The sequence below is a fragment of the Myotis daubentonii genome, chromosome 4, assembly GCF_963259705.1.
Source record: "Myotis daubentonii chromosome 4, mMyoDau2.1, whole genome shotgun sequence".
NCBI lineage: Eukaryota > Metazoa > Chordata > Mammalia > Chiroptera > Vespertilionidae > Myotis > Myotis daubentonii.
The window spans coordinates 62,846,410-62,865,561 of record NC_081843.1 but is presented as its reverse complement, the minus strand read 5'-3'; the positions used below and the strand labels follow the sequence as shown (position 1 = coordinate 62,865,561).

The following is a 19,152-nucleotide window of genomic DNA, read 5'->3' as shown; positions in this document are numbered from 1 at the left end:
TTGTTTATTGTTTTCTTAATCCTGCAGGGTCATAGGAAGAACCACTAAACCACTGATTTTATAAATACAAAAATCTGTCCATATATTTATATATGTCTATGTCAAATATATGTAGATAACAATTTTCTCATGAAACTGTATGAATTAGATCTATGACCTAGGTCCTAGGCTATTAGTTTGTCATGTGATATGATATTAAGAATTGCTGAATATATTGTAAATGCTTTTGCTTCAAATAGATCATTTTATTATAGGAAGCTATTAGATTAGGTTAATGGAATTTGTTTTTTTAATCTGTGCTACTTACTGTGTGCCATCACTGGGATTTAAAATTTTGTGAAAGTTTAGCAAATAGCCCAGTTTTTCTGATAAACTTGTGAGTAAATGTATATTCTGATTATTATTTTTTAATTTTCATATTTTCATAATGTTTGAATCAGGACATTCTATTCTTCCCCCTGTGTTTCTTCCATTTCCTCTTTGCTCGTTTAATTTCAGTTTCATGTTTAATTGTTTTTCAGAGGAAACTAGTTGCTTTACAAAGCCTTTCCTGATTTCTATTAAGCACAGGTGGTTCTGTTCTTATTTTACTGTGAACTATTTGACAGAAAATGTTAAATACATAAATTGGGTATATCCCATTATAAAGACAATATAATTTAAGATGAAAACTGTATTATACACTGACTCTAGTAAGTCTTAATAACTTAATCATTTTTGCATTAAACCAAAATATGTTAAAATGTCACCTCGTTAATGATAAACATTCAAATTATATAATAACTATTAATTTGATCTAGAAGAGGAACATAATATGATCGATTGCTTTTCTCACAGGTTTATAGGACATACATTTAAATCTCAGGAATCAGAAGGATAAAATTTAAAGGACAACGTTAAATAAAACTGTTTGAGTTGTAACATTACAGTGATTTTCTTATTGCTTTCTGTATATGCTAATTATTTAACACTGGTTTCTCTACACCAGATTTTAGGTTTTTAAACTTCCCTTCTTTGACAACATTTCTTGAAATAGCTTCCTAAGTAGCTATTTAAACTCTGGAATACATAAATAAAATATATGTAGTAGGTAAAATTTATATGGTTAAAACACATATTTCTCTGATAAAATGACTTTCAAGAACTCTAAAAACACTTAGATTTGCCTTTTCCCTTGAATACCAAGGTGATATTCACAGATGAATTTCACTTGTCTGGTATTTCTGAAAGGGCCTATCATTTTCTAAAGGAAATTTGCTTAAATGATTTGTTTAAATAATAACTCTCTAGAATTAATGAAAGCACTTCTCCCTAGTTATGATCCTATGCCTTGTAACCCACATGTGGCTTTATTGTATGTGTGCCAATATCTGTTCTGCATCAGACTAAATCATTATTATTTCTTAAAAATAGCATGTTTGTAAAGTTTTTATGTGCTACCAGTCTATATTACTGGGTATTATTACTCAAGAGCTGTGTTATTTATAACCCATGAAAATGGTTTAAAAAATTGGATGATTAACACAATTGGATGATTCTGCAAGAAGCTATATACATTTTATTTACTGATGATAGTATTTTGTGTGTATGATTATTTCATAAGACACCAGGCCTCATTATGTACACTTTCTGATTTTGTGCTGACCAGATCCTTGTAACTTTTTAAAAATTTTGTTTCGTTGAAAAACTTTATCCTTAACCCCTAGAGTGCCGGGGAGCGCTATCGCGCTCCTCCTGCAGTGTCACTATTAGATGTTAGTAGTTCACTCTTTATTGACAGATGGCACCTAAGTGCAGATTATATATGATGCCGAATGTTTGTAGTACTAAAATTGACCACTGGCATTTTTCTGCCTAATTTTTTACAGGTACTACGATTTTATGAAGTTTACTTATATTTTGTAGCCCTAAAGCTTAGAAATGGCGTCCAGTTCTAAGTCTGCTTTTATTAGTGATGATGATATTGCTAAATATGTCAATTCTTGCTGTGAAGATGACAATTTTGTGGAAGATATTGGAGAAGGGTGTCCCTCTATTTTAACATGTTTTGTTCAAAATTTTTTTCTACTAGTATTTTATAATACAATCTGCAAACAATATATGTCAAAAATGAAAACAAACGTAGTAAAGGTTTCCTTAAGTTTTTAATATATAACTTCATTTACTTGCGATTCATAATTTTTTTCCTAAACTGCTGTAAAATCAGCAAAAATGCCTTGGCAATTTTAGGATATTGGTTGGCACTCAAAGGGATTAAGACACTTTCTATTCTGTATCTTGAATTTTAGGATATTAGAGGGTTAATACATTACACCCTTTTTTTCTCTTTTGGAATCAATAGAGAAATATGAAAGTCAGGTATATTGAGGTCAAAGTATCAGCTTTTTTTATTGAATAAAAATTATTTTGGAGGAGGTGACTTTGATATACAACTGCAGTGTGATTCTTAGTATATAACATCTGAATTGATTTACCCACCCAGGCAGTCAGTACAGGCCACTACTGGCAGCTCCTTAGGACATGTCAGAAAGCATTAATAGGAACGTCATTGCAAATATACAGATATGCTGAGCAAAGCACATCCAGTTAGTTCTTTCAAGTAATTTCTCCTCTCTAAGCCAGAGAGTGATGAAGGGTAGAGAAAAACCAGAAGTGTTCTTACTCTCACTGAAGTTTTTCCTCTTAGAAACTTTAAGCAAGGGAAATGAAGCATTGGTCAATTTTAACCCTGGGTAATGCTTTATTTGTTTATAGTTATACTTTCTTTCAAATATTACTGTATGTGGTCCATATATATTTAAAATAAATGTATATATTTTAGTCTTTGAAAATAGACTTTCTATAGAGGACATTTTTTACTTCACCAGTTGTCTGTTACTAGTCCTGGGTTCAAACAGTGCTAATTTTTGAGGTTTACTTTTTAAAAAGAATTTCAAATGTAAAATTATTTTTAATTGCCTTGAAAGAAGGAAAATACTATTGCTTTGTCAATGACATTAAAGACTAATGTAGAGCTTTGTGGCAAAATTGATAAGAGAAATGGGAAGTTACCCCAATTGCTCTAACCCCTACTTTCCTCATCCTATATAATAAAAGCCTAATATGCAAATTGTCCCCTCGGGCAATCGTTTAACTGGGAGTTCGGCCCAGAGACCAGGAGCTCGACTGCTTGCTATGATGTGTGCTGACCACCAGGAGGTGGCGCAGAACATGGCGAGTGTTGGCAACCCAGCGCTGGCAGGGGGCAGCAGTGGAGGCACTGCTGGCCCTGATGGGCCCCGACAAGAGCAGGAAGGACCGTGGTGGGATGGTGGAGCAGGTGAGCGGGCGGCACCAGGCCAAGGTGGGTGCAAGTGGGCGCTCAATCGCCCCGCCGATCACCCCGCAGACAGTGACCGGAGGCGGGGGGTGGGGCTGCCGCCTGGCTCCCAGGCGCTGAGGGAGCCGGGCCCTGACTGATCACCCCAGAGACGGTGACCAGCGGCGGGAGGTGGGGCCGCCATGTGGCTCCCAGGCGCTGAGGGAGCCGGGCCCTGACTGATCACCCCAGAGACGGTGACCAGCAGTGGGAGGTGGGGCCGCCACGCGGCTCCCAGGAGCTGAGGGAGCCGGGGGGTGGGGGGCAGCCCCGATAGATCGCCCCGCAGATGGGATGCTGGAGCAGGTGAGGGGACAGCACCAGGCCAAGGCGGGTGCCAGCACGGCTGTGGCACTGCAAGGCTTGGGGAGCAAGCTGGGGGTGCGAGCTGGACCCAATCTCTGCAGGCCACCCTGAGGGACCCCACCCATGCACGAATTTGTGCACCTGGCCTCTAGTCAGTAATAAGAAACTAAATTTTCTCTAAGGAGCTACTTCTTAAGTTGTAACTTCATGTAAACAAAAAATTGTATTATAATTGGAAACATGCGTTTTCTTGTCTAATAAATGTGCCATCTCAGATACAACTTGCTTCATGCACTGCATTTAAATATGGATTAAGGTCCCTATCAAAACCAATTTTAAAACCATGTGTTTTTTTAGGTCTATTTTGTAGGTAATGAGTTAAATGTAGATTGGGAATGGGATCCAGGCTTCTTACTTATACCTACCATACTAAATTATTTGGTGTAAAGGCTGTGGGACCATGAGTTTTTATCAGTTTCTCCAATAACTTATACATATTCTTTAATACCTGTCCACAGACTTTAAAAATCAGTATAAAATCTGATTAAGTTTCATTGTCAATGAGTGTACTTCACAAGCTCTTAGCAAAAACAGTGCTTTTAAAATGAAGATATTATGCTAATATTTATATAACATAATTAATATGTAATTGTATATATTTCTGAAGAATTACATTCATTTAATTGTATCTTAGTGGAAAGTAATGCAAACTTTCAGTGTTCAAATCAGACAAAAAATCTCATTTTACTTAAGGTCACATTTTGAGAAGATTAACTTTTAAAACTAATTTCTATTTACATAAGCAATTTTAATATTGGTATTTATAATTAAGTCTTATGTGTTTAATTCATTATATGTCTGATCTAATGGTTTCAGCATTTATTTTTAGCACTCATAAATAAGGAAAAATAATAAAGTCAACCTGGTGAATAATATCTAACATGTTATCTTCTTTATGTGTATGTGTTAGATGGAAGATGGTGCCCCAAAGCATATCATTCAGATGACAGGATTTAAAATGGAAGAAAAGGAAGCTCTAGGAAAATTGCTTTTAACACTAGATTGTACTTTTATTAAGAGTGAGGTGAGTACAGAAACTTTACTTACCAAATGTAAAGTAACTAAAATTAAAGTACGGACCTAAAAATGATAAAATGCCCCCATAATAGTGTAAGAATAAGAAGAATGTGTTATGTATGAAATATTCCCTTAGTAACATTTTTTTTATGTGGATTTTTTGTTCCAGAAATATAAAAATTGTACACATCTTATAGCTGAACGCCTATGTAAGAGTGAAAAATTTTTAGCGGCTTGTGCAGCAGGTAAGTTAACGGCCTTCCATCCATCTTTGAAAAAAAAATCTTCATGTTAAAGAAAAAGTACCTTAGTCACTAGGAAGATGGTATGTTTATGTTGGCATTTTTCTTAAAATACTTATATTTGATATACTTTTTGTTGTATTTTTCTGAGTAAAACTTTGCAATACATGAGAAATGCATTTAAATAGGCAGAAATATTTCCTTCAACAAATATTTTCATGTAAATACTTTATATAAGAAAAAGTATTTTAAGTGAAAGTTTTGGCACAAAATTAAAAAAAAATGCCTGTTGAAATCTCAGCTGTTGTCAGCCAAGTTTCTTTTCTTTGATCTTTCATTGGAAATAGTTAATGTTTTTGTTCAACTGCTGCCTCCCCTCTCACCCATTCTATGAAGCAATGATCATGCTATTTTATTTTTTGAAGATTTTTAAATTCTGTGTTTGTCACTGATGTCACTTCTGTCATTGATGTTTCTTTTATAGTTTTCTGTGATTGATTTGGCTTCTCAATAGTCTGCTGGTTGCAAAAAAAATATGTATTTAACTCAGGTGAATTTACCATTTTTAGAGTAACTTATTATAAAAACACTTGGATTCATTATTAACTCCACAAATGAAAACATACATTGTCCCTGCTGTTTAAAAACATCATTGATGCCCAAATAAAGCAACTATAGAATGTTTGTAGATACCCTGATCTAATGGTTTTTACTTCAGTACCCTGAAAAATTCTCCAACTCAATAAATTTGTTTTACAAAGCATAAGAATGCCATAAACATTATGGGAAAAGTTTTTAGCATAAGAGGAAGAATATAAATCTAACCCAAAATAGGGTTTAATAATAATAATTATAGTTTAAGTAATACCACATTTTATTTTATTAAGCCTTATATCTATATTTTATTTACTAACAATTATAATTATAGGAAAGATTACATACAATGTTCAGTCATGTTGTAGGCCTCTCATAAAAAAATTTAGGAAACACAACATCATTCAAAGATGATGTTGGTAAATAGTTTGAGTCTCATGTTGAATAAGGTTAATTTTTTTTCAATTATAGTTCATATACAACATTATATTTTGGAGAAATGTCTATTCAGGTCCTCAGCTCATTTTTTAATTGGATTGTGTTGAATTGTATGAGTTCTTTATATATTGTGGGTATTAACCCCTTATTGAATATATCATTTACAAATATCTTCTCTGATTCAGTAAGTTGCCTTTTTTTTTTTTTGGATATATGAAAAAAAATGAAATTAGGCCACTTTCTTACACCATACACAAAAATAAACTAAACATGGATTAAAGACTTAAATATAAAACCCGGAACCATAAAACTCCTAGAAGAAAACATAGGCAATAAAATATTGGTCTTAGCATATTTTTTTGGATATATCTCGTAAGGCAAAGACGATAAACACAAAAATAAACAAATGGGACTGCATCATTTATTGAAGATAATCTCTTTACCCCAATAGATATTCTTTTTTAAAAAAAATATATTTTATTGATTTTTTACAGAGAGGAAGGGAGAGGGATAGAGAGTTAGAAACATCGATCAGCTGCCTCCTGCACATCCCCTCCTGGGGATGTGCCTGCAACGAAGGTACATGCCCTTGACTGGAATCGAACCTGGGACCCTTCAGTCCGCAGGTCAATGCTTTATCCACTGAGCCAAACCAGTCAGGGCTCCCAATGGATATATTCTTGACTCCTTTATTATAAATTAGTTTATCCTATAGCTATGGGCTTCTTTCTGGGCTCTCTTTTATGTTACATTGATCTATATGTCTGTTTTTACTTTAGTACCCCGCCGTTTTGATTGTTATAGCCTTGTAATATACTTTTTTTCTTTTTCAAGATTGCTTTGTCTATTCAGGGTCCTTTGTGGTTCCAAATAAATTTTAGGATCATTTGTTATAGTTCTGTGTAAAATGACATTGCTATTTTGATAAGGATTGCATTGAAAATGTAGATGGCTTTGGGTAGTGTGGACATTTTAGCAGTGCTCATTCTTTCTGTCCATAAGCACAGTATATGCTTCCGTTTATTTGTGTCTTTAGTTTTCAGAAAGATTAAATTCTATTTGATATTTGGTTTTTATTGTTTACCACTTATCAGAACAAAATTCTTATTGATAGCTTATTTACTTTTTAGGAAAGTGGGTACTAACTAAGGACTACATAATTCATAGTGCCAAAAGTGGTAGATGGCTTGATGAAACAACTTACGAATGGGGATATAAAATTGAAAAGAATTCCCATTACTCACCTCAAATGCAATCTGCACCTAAAAGATGGCGTGAAGAACTGAAACGCACTGGTGCTCCCGGAGCCTTTCACAGATGGAAAGTTGTCCTCCTTGTTAGAGCTGATAAGCGAAGTGATTCTCTTGTAAGGTAAGATAAGACCTTATGAAAGCTAAAGCAATTAATGAGAAAACAGTTTTGGTTTGCTTGAATACCTTTCTCTATTTCTTTGCTATTATTAGTTTAGTTTAAATGAGCCATGTGGTTTACTCTTTGATTTCCTACTTAAGCCGTTCTAACATTTAAGTATATCTATCTAATGGAATAAAATGTATTTTATAGTATTACTTTAAATTATTTTTGTGGTCTTTATTTTACTTTCCATGTCATTTTTTCTGTGAGTCAAACAAATTTTTTAAGTTTTAAAGCAGTTTTTAATTTTTGCAGATGAAATATTATGTTATCACAGAGGCTTTGTTCTGGGTTTATGTAGTGCATTTTTCATGGTTAATACTGTTTCTATCATTTCATTTTTTTTAATCTTTTATATCATTTTTTTAAAAGGCTTCTTATTGGGTAAACTAATTATAAGATTGCCATGACTTTTGGTGGAGGGGAGTTGGAAAGACTTTTTTTGTCACCTTTACTGAAGTGTAATTTATAGATAGTAACATCCACACATTTTAAGTGTTCATTTTGATGAGTTTGGGCAAAGTTATACATCTATGTTAACCCACTACATTCTGATCTGTAACATTAACATTACAACATTTTGTTGTGTCCTTGTGCATTTAATTTTGTTCCACCAATACCAGATAACCAGTGGTTTCTTTTGTCACTGTAGATTAGATTTGTCATTTTCCTTTAGTGATTTATGTAAATGGGATCATATTGTATTTACGCATTTGATTTTGAGATTTATGTACTTTGTGTGAATCAGCACTTTATTTTTTATTGCTGAGTGGTATTCTCTGTGGATATATCACAACCCATTTATTTATTCAACCACTGATGGACTTTTGTGGCATTTTTTGTTTGTTTTCTAATGTGATTAAAGCTGCTATGAACATTGAGTACAAGTCTTCAGGTAGACGAGTCTTCATTCCTCTTGGGTAAATACCTAGGAATGAAATTGCTGGCTCAAATGGCCATTGTGCACTTAACATTATATGAAAATGCCAAACCATTTTCTAAAGTAGTTGTACCATTTTACAAACTCATTAGCATCGTATGAAGGTTCAGTTGCTTTGCAGTTACCTTGGCGTTGTTGAAAATGAGTTGACCTTATTTGTGTGGTCTATTTCTGGACTTCTTATTCTGTTCCATTGATAACTGTCTCTCCCTATATTAACAGCACACTGTTTTAAAATTGTACCATTTTACAAACTCATTAGCATCGTATGAAGGTTCAGTTGCTTTGCAGTTACCTTGGCGTTGTTGAAAATCAGTTGACCTTATTTGTGTGGTCTATTTCTGGACTTCTTATTCTGTTCCATTGATAACTGTCTCTCCCTATATTAACAGCACACTGTTTTAATTACTGTAGCTTTATAATGAGTCTTTAAATCAGGTAGTATGAATCCTCCAGTATTCTCTTTTTCAAATTTGTTTTGGTGATGTGGATCTTTTATATTTCCATACACATTTTAGAATCAGTTTGTCAATTTGTACAAAAATACAAGCTGTGATTGTGATTGGGATTGGGATTGAAGTTAAGATCAAATTGGAGAGAATTGAGATCTTAACAATATTGAGTTGTTCTCTCAACAAATTGTATATTCCTTCAAGTATTTTTAAATTTCTTTCTTTAAAATCATTTTTTAATTTCTGACAATGTTTTATAGTTTTCATTGCATAAGTTTAGCACATGTTAAATTTAACCCTTGGTACTTATTGTTTTAGGATGCTATTATAAATGTACTTTTTTGAAAATTTTATATATCTATTGAGACAATTGGCTTTTGTCTTTTATTCTGATAATATGCTAAATTATTTTGTCAATTTTTAAATGTTAAACCAAACTGATACTCCTGAGATAAATTCTACTTTATCATGGTCTATTATTCATTTTTAATACTTGCTGATTCTATTTGCAAATATTTTGTTAAGAATTTTATAACCTCAACCTGGTAAATGATATGTATGACAAAATCTAAACTTAAAATCATGGATATTTTTCTTCCATAATTGGGAACAAGACAAAGCATGCTTACTGTGGCCACTTCTATTCAGCATTTTACTAGAGGTATTAGCCAGTGCAATAAGGCAAAGAAAATAAATAAGAACCTAGAGTTGTAAAGAAAAAATGTGAAATAATTGCTTTTATCCTGAAAGTAATGGCCATATACTACATAATTTATCGAAAAAAGGTTATTGTATTAGTGAATTTAGCAAGGTCACAGGATAATTCACTATATAAAAATTGTGTTTTTATATGCTAGTAATGAACAATTGGAAATTAAAATTTAAATAACAATATGTCCTTTGCTCTTTAATGTTTTGATTACGTGTCCAGGTGTGTGTGTGTGTGTGTGTGTGTGTGTGTGTGTGTTTATTTGTTATTTGTTATCTGTGTTTGTTATTTGCTTGGGGTTCTCTGAGCTTCCTGAACACATTCAGGTTTTTGGTTTTTTTTAGTGTGTCATATTAATTATGGAAAATTCTTGGCAATTATCTTTTAAATATTTACTCTATTGTGTTCTTTTCCTTCTGGAGTGCTATCTCTATATTTTGGACCAAGTGGTTCTATCCCACATTTTTTGCATGCTTTGTTCTGTTTTTTTGTTTGTTTGTTTTTTTAATTTTTGTGTTTCAGTTATATAATTTCGGTTGCCCTACCATCAAGTTCAGATATTCCTTCCTCAGTTATGGGCAGTCTGTTAATAAGCCGCCTTTGATATAGTATCTTTTTAAAAAAATTCTTTATTGTTTAAAGTATTACATATGTCTCCTTTTTCCCCCATTGACCCCCCCGAGTCGTTCCCATCCCCGCAGCACATGCCCTCACCCTCTTGGTGTTTATGTCCATGAGTTCTGCTTATATGCATGCATACAAGTCCTTTGGTTGATCTCTCACGCCCTTCACCCCTCTTCCCCCGCCGCATCACCCGCCCCCCCCCCCCACCTTCCGTCTTGAGGTTGGATTGTCTGTTCGATATAGTATCTTTCATTTCTACCATTTTTTAAGTATTCTCCTAAATTCCCTATCTCTTCATGTAGATTGTTCACCTTTTTCCTATATCCTTTACCATGTCAGCCAAAGTTATTTTAAAATCACTTTCTGACAATTTCAACATCTGGATCATCTTTCTGCTATTTATTCCTTTATCTCTTGACAGTAATTCCCCCCCTTGCTTTTCGTGTATGTCTTGTATTTTTTTATTGTATGCATAGACATCACATACAAAAGAGGTAAATAATATTTATATTCAAAAACATATTCTACCTCTTCTATAAGACAGTTAGTAGGGGTAATCGAGTTGGTTAGGGGTGGTTGAGCTTGTTTTGGGGTTTTGTTAATGCTATAGTCACCCTCAATGCATTATTTCAATTTACTGCTGCAATGGGCTACAGTTTCTTTGGGCTTAGTGTGGAGCCTGGGGTTCTAGAAAGATTTTAATTAGTTTTCTTCACTCTGAGCTTTTGGTAATGCCTGTACTACTGAACGAATCTTAAAAGGACCCCTGAAAGGACTCTCTCTCCATACTGTTTGTCTCCGGCTTTGTTGCTCATTTATGGGGTGGGGTTAAGGAAATGTGCATTGTCAGTTCTGCTGGATAGCTCTATTCTTAAGCATTCTTTGTGTTCTTAGTTCCTGGTTGGTACTTTCTCAGTGTTTGTGTCTTGGTCCCCCAGGTAGCCATATTCTTGCCTGCTACCTATGGGCAGGGCCTTTGGCAAGAAAGAATTTTTAACCATTACCCAGTATTAGATGTCTAGTTTGTATTGGTGCAGGATCCTAAACCCTAGTGGCATTCCTGCCCCTCTTCCAGGGACAGATGGCTTTTGCTTCTATCCCTCAAACAGAAACAGTGAATCTGTTTTGGGGTGCACAGCAGGTTTTCCTGTCCCTCCACAGAGGCAGGTGGGTTTTATTTCCTCTTCCAACACAAGCAGTGCACCTTTCCTGAATTCTGAAGATAGAAAACTTTCTTACCTTACCCTAATAGCTTAAGGCTTTTGCTTATATGAGAGAAGGATCCAGGGGAGTGGATCTGGTTTTATATCTATTACTTGGTGGCAGCCAGACCCAGATGGCCCATCTGTGCTACCAATAGGGGCTTCCTTTGTTACCTGCTCCAACACTCTTCCACGAATACTTAATGGAGGTCTGTGGCAAAGAGGTTTGCAAGTAAGAGGGCCAGGGACTCCTAGTTATACTAAACTGCCATGCTACCTTCACTTGGCCTTAAATTTTTAAAAATTTCTTGATTCTTACCAGTTTTTATGTTAATAACTTCTCTCCTGCGCTCTGGCAAAGTGAAATAGTTCGGGTGTCCGGTCTCTTCACAAACCTGCTTATTAATCTATGGAAATTTAGTTTCTTGATTGGCTTGTTACCTTAGTTCTCAGACAGGTTCAGGAAAAATTATAATTTTTGTAGCTTATTTGGCTTTTTCTCATTGTTAGGTGGTAGCAGTGTTCTCTTGTAGCTTTCTAAATTCTTAACCAGAATCAGAACTTTCTTGATTTTGGGATATGCATGTCTGTATGTGTGTCTTCTGAATCTAAATGTAAAGTATTTCTTAATATAGATTAATGTTTAACTTTTTCAAAGCCTAATTATTAGAAGAAGGTTGGCAACTAGTTCCATTTTTGTGTGTGTGTGTGTGTGTGTATGGTTCAGAATGATTTCCTTGGAGGTATGTTGCCTTCTGAAGTAGCTAGTTCCTTAGACTTCTTTCATTATTTCTTTGGCTTATTAAGGTAACTTTTCTTTAAGAAGTGAATTTAATATTCCTGGCTTTTAATTTCTCCCATATCAAGAAATTGATAAGTAGAATGAATAGCCCAATTTCTTAAACATTTACTTGAGCAACTTATAATCATTGCAATAATTATCCTTCATGGCACTCATATACCCCAAAAGAATATAACTCCTTTCAGAAATTGCAATGCTACTCTAAGGAAGTTATTGATTTAGATAATTTGACTGAATAAATTTATTTAAAAAATACTTTCTAAACTGTTTACATTTTTATTTAGAGTTTTGGAGGCTGGAAAAGCAAATGTTATTTTACCAAAAAGTTCACCAACTGGAATAACTCATGTAATTGCCAGTAATGCAAGAATCAAGGCTGAGCAAGAAAAAGATAACTTTAAGGGTCCATTTTATCCAATTCAGTATCTAGGGGATTTTCTGTTAGAGGTAAGTAAAATAAATAATAGACATTTTCAAATGTTTTTTAAAATAAAATAATGATATAGTGATACATAGTAAAATTATGTTCTGAATTTTGAAACTATAATGATGAAAGGTAATTAAAATGACATATTTTATTGTTTTTTTTTTAAAGGAAGCACTTTACGGCTTCTCTCTTTTTTTTTAAATATATTTTATTGATTTTTTTATAGAGAGGAAGGGAGAGAGATAGAGAGTTAGAAACATCGATGAGAGAGAAACATCGATCAGCTGCCTCCTGCACATCTCCCACTGGGGATGTGCCCGCAACCCAGGTACATGCCCTTGGCCAGAATCGAACCTGGGACCTCTCAGTCCGCAGGCCGACTCTCTATCCACTGAGCCAAACTGGTTTCGGCTAAAATGACATATTTTAAGGCAGTTGCTCTCAGTTATTTAAGTATTCAAGAATACTTTTGATAATTTCAACAGAAACTTGCTTATTAAATTTAAAATTGTCTTATTTTGAGTTTCTACGTTTGTTTTCAAGTGCTTTAGTGATATTTACTACAAAATAACTTTAAGTGTTTTAATGTAGGTATAAATAAAATAACAGTGGACTATAGTATCATATGAGAATTTTGGGGTTATTTTGTACCATTTGGAAAAAAAGGGAGCTACTTCTAAGGATTTAGAAATATTTTTCTGTTCTATTCTTCTGCCTCCTTCTTCCTGTACAAATACTACTCCTTAAGTAGTTCAAATGGAAGAAACCCTCTGGAATTAAACGAAGAAGAATCTTAAAGAGGGGTCACTTAAGATAGAAGAGAAACCTTATATGTCTAAAAACTGAACCTTGATATTCCAAGAAAAACTGGCTCCTCCTTCAGTGTTTCTCATCTCAATAGATACCCTAAGTGTTCAATAATTTATGTTAGAGATCTGGGAATCACCCTAAAACCTTCTTTTTCCTTATTTCCCAGTTGTCTATTACCAAGTTTTATTGATTTTATTTCAAATACCTCTTAAAGCAATCTATGTTTCTCCTTTTATACTAATACTAGTGTCCTGGTGCATGGATTCATGCACATTGAAAGGAAATTAATTAGAAGAAATATTTTATTATCACTGTTTGCCCTTTCTCTATAATATAATAGTGTCAACCAAATTCACGATCGACAATGACAGATCGAAACACATGTGTGCGATTGGCACCAGCAAGAGCTTTATATGTATTGTGTATGATGCGCAAGTCAACTTAGCCTTTTATATATATACATAGAATAAACTTGCTTAATTAGACCTGCTTTCTGATTTAGCTAAACTTTTTCCAGCCCAGTGAAGCACCCCAAATTTCTTTCAGGTAATTGTCACCAACACAGTAGTAAATATCAACACGAAGCAGATTATTATTGTAGATCATACAGGGAGAACAAAGGGTAAAATATTTAACTGTAGCAGTGTTTGACTATATTCTGCGCAGTGAGAAAACCTGAAGTCGTTTTCAAGCTCCACCATTTCTTCTTTTCAGTCAGGTCAAGTTTCTAAACTTTCTAAATCTCCATTTCCCGGCTAATGAAAAGAAAATAGGATTCTACCAAGTCTCCTATCTACCTACTCCAGGACTCCTGTGAGGATCAAATGAGATGAGGCATGGGAAAATGCTTCACAGACATTTGGTTAAAGTATAAAATGTTTGCACCTGGCTTTAAAGCAAGTCATGTTCCTGGGCTGAAGAAACTCTAAGGAGGCTAGTCGCTAGGGAGAAGAAGCCAGGCGTTGGTACTTGACATCATTATTTGGAGCCCACCATGACTGTTTCCAGGCTGGGCTGGGCTATGGGCCATGGGGTCTTGGCAGCATTGGCTGCGATTTGGTGAGGTGTCACTCCGGGGTGGTGTCGGGGCCTGTGTCCCACTTGGGGGAAGCCAAGTGTTGATTTGTCAGCACCAGGTCCGTGGTGCCGTTTATTTCTAAATGGCCAGTGCACATCATGGCAGCTCCTGCGTTGATTGTCTCCTCCCTGGTGGTCAGTGCACGTCATAACTACTGGTCAGACAGATGGACACTTATCCTTTTATATATATACTAGAGGCCTGGTGCACAAAAATTTGTGCACTGGCGGGGGCGAGGGGTGTCCCTCAGCCCCACTTGTGCCCTCTCACAGTCTGGGACCCCTCAGGAGATAACGACCTGCTGGCTTAGGCCCGCTCCTGGGTGGCAGAGGGCAGGCCCAATCCCTAGGTGCAGCCCCTGGTCGGGCTCAGAGCAGGGCTGATTGGGGAGTTGGGGCGCTGCCCCCTGTCATGTACAGAGTAGGGCGAATCAGGAGGTTGCGATGCCACCCCCAGTCACGCTCAGGGTAGGGCCGATTGGGGCGTTGGGGCGCCACCCCCTGTCACACTCAAGGCAGGGTCAATGGGGAGGTTGCGGCCCCACCCCCTGTCACGAACAGAGCAGGGCGGCTAGGGAGGTTGCGGCCCCGCCCCCTGTCACACACAGAGCCGCAGGGCTATCGGGATTTGTGCATTGCCCCCTGTCACGCTACTCCAGGGGCCAGAAGGCCTAGCGGCTCCGCTAATCCCAGGGCTGGGAGGCCTCGCGGCTCTGCTTGACACAGGGCAGTGAGGCCTCGCTGCTCAGCTGGTCCCGGTGCTAGGAGGCCTCGCTGCTCAGCTGATCCCGGTGCTGGGATGCCTTGCTGCTCTGCTGATCCCGGTGCTGGGAGGCATATTACCCTTTTAGTATATAGGATAGAGGCCTGGTGCACGGGTCGGGGCCGGCTGGTTTGCCCTGAAGGGTGTCCTGGATCAGGGTGGAGGTCCCGCTTGGGTGCCTGGCCAGCCTGGATGAGGGGATAATGGCTGTTTGCAGCTGGTCACACCCCCTTCAGGGTGGCAGTCCCAATGGGGTGCCTGGCCAGCCTGGGTGAGGGGCTGAGGGCCGTCTTCAGGCTGGCAGGTGACTGACGCTCCCAACCTCTCCTTTTTTTCTTTTTTTTTTTTATTCTGGGATTTATTTACCTTCTATGGCTGTCACTAGAACTGAGAGCCGGCTTTACCTCTGAGGCTCGGCTCCAGCTCTGAGGTCTCGGTTGCTGAAAGCAGGGATCTGGGTTTGTTTGGGTTCTATAATTGAAATACTGTTGCAACTCCAGCCGGCCGGCTGGCTGAAAGCATGGGGTTTGTTTACCTTCTATAATTGCAACATTGTTTCTTAGAGTGCAATTTCAGAGCCCAGCAGGGGCAGGCGGGGAACCTTGGCTTCCTCCTTCAATGGAGCAAGCAAGCCTCCTATTCACTTCAGCTACCTGGCTGCTGGCCGCCATCTTGGTTGGCACTTAATTTGCATATCGCCCTGATTAGCCAATGGGAAGCGTGTCGGAGGTACGGTTAATTACCATGTTTGCTATTATTAGATAGGAGGATATAGATGCTATTTAGTTTATCCTCTTTACCCTGTGCCCTTGGAGTAGACTCCTAATTAGTCTTCCTGTTACTTTTATGCTCTTGCTAATTTCCTAATTAGTCTTATCTTTTCTTTCTCTAGTCCATGCTACTTCATTCAGAAGGAACAGCCAAAATATTCTTTCAAAAACAATTCTGATCCTGTCACTCTCCTATTTAAACCATCCAAGGGCCCTAGCGGTTTGGCTCAGTGGATAGAGTGTCGGCTTGTGGACCAAAGGGTCCCAGGTTTGATTCTGGTCAAGGGCACGTACCTTGGTTGCAGACTTCTCCCCTGGGCCCTGGTGGGGCTCATCCAGGAGGCAACCAATAGATATGTCTCACTTACATTAATGTTTCTCTCTATCTTTCCCTCTCTCATCCATTATCCCTAAAAATCAGTGGAAAAATATCCTCAGGTGAGGATTAACAAAAACAAAAACAAAAAAATAAATAAACCATCCAATGGCTTCCCATTGTCTTAGGATAAAGTTCTAAACCTCTACATGGCTTACAAGTTCCCATAGGATTCCTGTCACTCTTACCTTTTAAACTATATCCTGCTTCACTTTTTTCTATGCTTGCTCTACTGTAATAAAATGGTCTCTTCCCAATTTTTAATAGGCCAAGGTATTTTCTAACTCAGTGTCTTCTCAAAAGATACATTCTTTGACTGGCAAGGTTCTTCCCACTACGCTCTCACTCCCTGTGCTCATGATTCAGGTTCTGGTGATAATGTTGCCTCTTCAAAGATTCCTCTTGATCACCATATTAAGTTAGATTCACTTATTATGTGTTCTTAAGAATTATTTTGCTTTATACTATTCACTATAATCCTAATTAATTAATTGCCTGATTATTTAGCTAATGTCTATTTCCCCATCTAAACCGAAAGTACCATGTCATCAAGAATGATGCCTATCTTTTCTGTAGTTATATCTGAATCATCTTTCATAAAGCCTGGCACATGAGTTCTCATTTTATCTTGTTAAGTTAACAAACATAACATTTGAAAAAACTTTGAGTCTTCCTACAGTATATGAAATATATTATTATACTAGAGGCCCGGTGCACAAAAATTTGTGCACTTGCGGGGGAGGGACGGTCCCTCAGCCCGGCCTGTGCCCTCTCGCAGTCTGGGACCTCTCAGGAGATAACGACCTGCTGGCTTAGGCCTGCTCCTGGGTGGCAGAGGGCAGGCCCAATCCCTAGGTGCAGCCCCTGGTTGGGCTCAGAGCAGGGCGGATCAGGAGGTTGCGATGCCACCCTCAGTCACGCTCAGGGTAGGGCCAATTGGGGGGTTAGGGCACCGCCTCCTGTCACACTCAAGGCAGGGTTGATGGGGAGGTTGCAGCGCCACCCCGTCACCCACAGAGCAGGGCCAATCAGGGGGTTGGGGTGCTGCCCCCTGTAACGCACAGAGCAGGGCCGATCAGGGGGTTGGGGAGCTCCCCCCTGTCACGCACAGAGCAGGGCTGATCAGGGGGTTGGGGCGCCTTCCCCTGTCACGAACAGCGCAGGGAGGATAGGGAGGTTGTGGCCCCGCCCCCGTCACACACAGAGCCCCAGGGCGATCAGGGGGTTTGGGCGCTGTCCCCTGTCACACTGATCCCGGTGCTGGGAGGCCTCTCAGCTCCGCTGATCCTGGTGCTGGGAGGCATATTACCCTTTTACTATATAGAATAGAGGCTTGGTGCACGGGTGGGGGCTGGCTGGTTTGTCCTGAAGGGTGTCCTGGATCAGGGTGGGGGTCCCCAATGGGGTGCCTGGCCAGTCTGGGTGAGGGGCTGAGGGCTGTTTTCAGGCCGACTGAAGCTCCCAACTTCTCCTTTTTTTCTTTTTCTTTTTTTATTCTGGGCTAGCTTTAGCTCTGGCTCCAGCTCTGGGGCCTCTGCTGCTGAAAGAAGGTATCTGGTTTGTTTCGTTCTATAATCGGAACAATGTATAACCCCAGCTCTGAGATCCCGGCTCGCTGAAAGCAGGTTTCTGGGGTTTTGTTTAGCTTCTATATTTGTTACAATGTTTCTTAAACTGCAAGCTCAGAGGCCGGCAAGGCAGGTGGGGGAACGTTGGAGTCCTCCGTCACTGAAGCAAGCAAGCCTCATGTTAGTTTCCAGCTGCCTGGCTGCCGGCCGCCATCTTGGCTGGCAGTTAATTTGCATATCTTGCTGATTAGCCAATGGGAAGGGTAGCGGTCGTAAGCCAATTACCATGTTTCTCTTTTATTAGATAGGATAATTACTACAGGCTCGATGCATGGAATTCGTGCAAGAGTAGGCCTTCGAAGCCGCGGCAGCTGCCTGTATCCCTCCCTCACAGCCGCTGCGTCTGCCTCGATCCTACAGCTGCAACCCCGGCTTCGTCCGCAAGGACGTCCAGTCTAATTAGCATATTACGCTTTTATTATTATAAATCTTTTCCTTACTGAATAGCAGCATTGTAGAGTGGAAATTTTACTTTAGCTCAAGGGATGGACCTGCTTGAACTATAAACAGTTTTATTGCCCTTGAAAGTGATTGGATTAGGAATGGCCATTTGAACCAGTTCTGATCCATGGAACATGAAAAGAGGTATAGAAGAGTTTCTGGGAGTTTATTCTTCATTCTGAAAAGAGAGCCCCTGGCAGCCTGCTCCTACAAGATATGAAGATGGGAAAATGTAACCTAAATGTTACCACTAGCAGTCATTCTTTGACTATGAGGAAAGGTAGCCTTGGGATAAAACTAACTGTATAGATAGAGAAGTATAGAGACAGAATCTGTACCCTTGTTGAGATACTTGAGTTGCTGGATTAACCAACCCTGAAACCTTAGTGCTAAGAACACATTGCCATTCTGTGAGGCAGTACATTTCCATGTTTATTAGTTTGAGTTGGTTTTCTGTTGCAGCCAGAAGCATCCTGATTTATCTGTCTGAACAGTTTAAAGGTAGAATTAACTTTCAACAGAATGAAAGTCATTCTTAACTACATAGATTAGTAAAAGTATCTGAATTTTTATTTTCTATGGAAAGAAATGATTAAAGTGTAATTTGTAGTATGTTTTACCCACATTAGTCTTTGCAGTAATCTGAAAACATTCAGATTCAGATTCGGAGGGAAGCAATAGTTTATCAACTAAAAAAAGTAAA

At 38.1% G+C, this 19,152-nt stretch overlaps 1 protein-coding gene across 3 annotated transcripts in view; it reads left to right on the top strand.

Moving 5' to 3' along the window:
- SLF1 (SMC5-SMC6 complex localization factor 1) overlaps positions 1 to 19,152 on the top strand; it is a 68,122-nt gene that overhangs the window by 4,706 nt on the left and 44,264 nt on the right. For all 3 annotated transcript variants that reach the window (XM_059694105.1, XM_059694106.1, XM_059694104.1), the window contains exons 2-5: positions 4,635 to 4,748; positions 4,911 to 4,986; positions 7,146 to 7,386; positions 12,442 to 12,604. In XM_059694105.1, the coding sequence (XP_059550088.1) occupies positions 4,635 to 4,748; positions 4,911 to 4,986; positions 7,146 to 7,386; positions 12,442 to 12,604 (594 nt within the window). The remainder of the gene's footprint in view (positions 1 to 4,634; positions 4,749 to 4,910; positions 4,987 to 7,145; positions 7,387 to 12,441; positions 12,605 to 19,152) is intronic.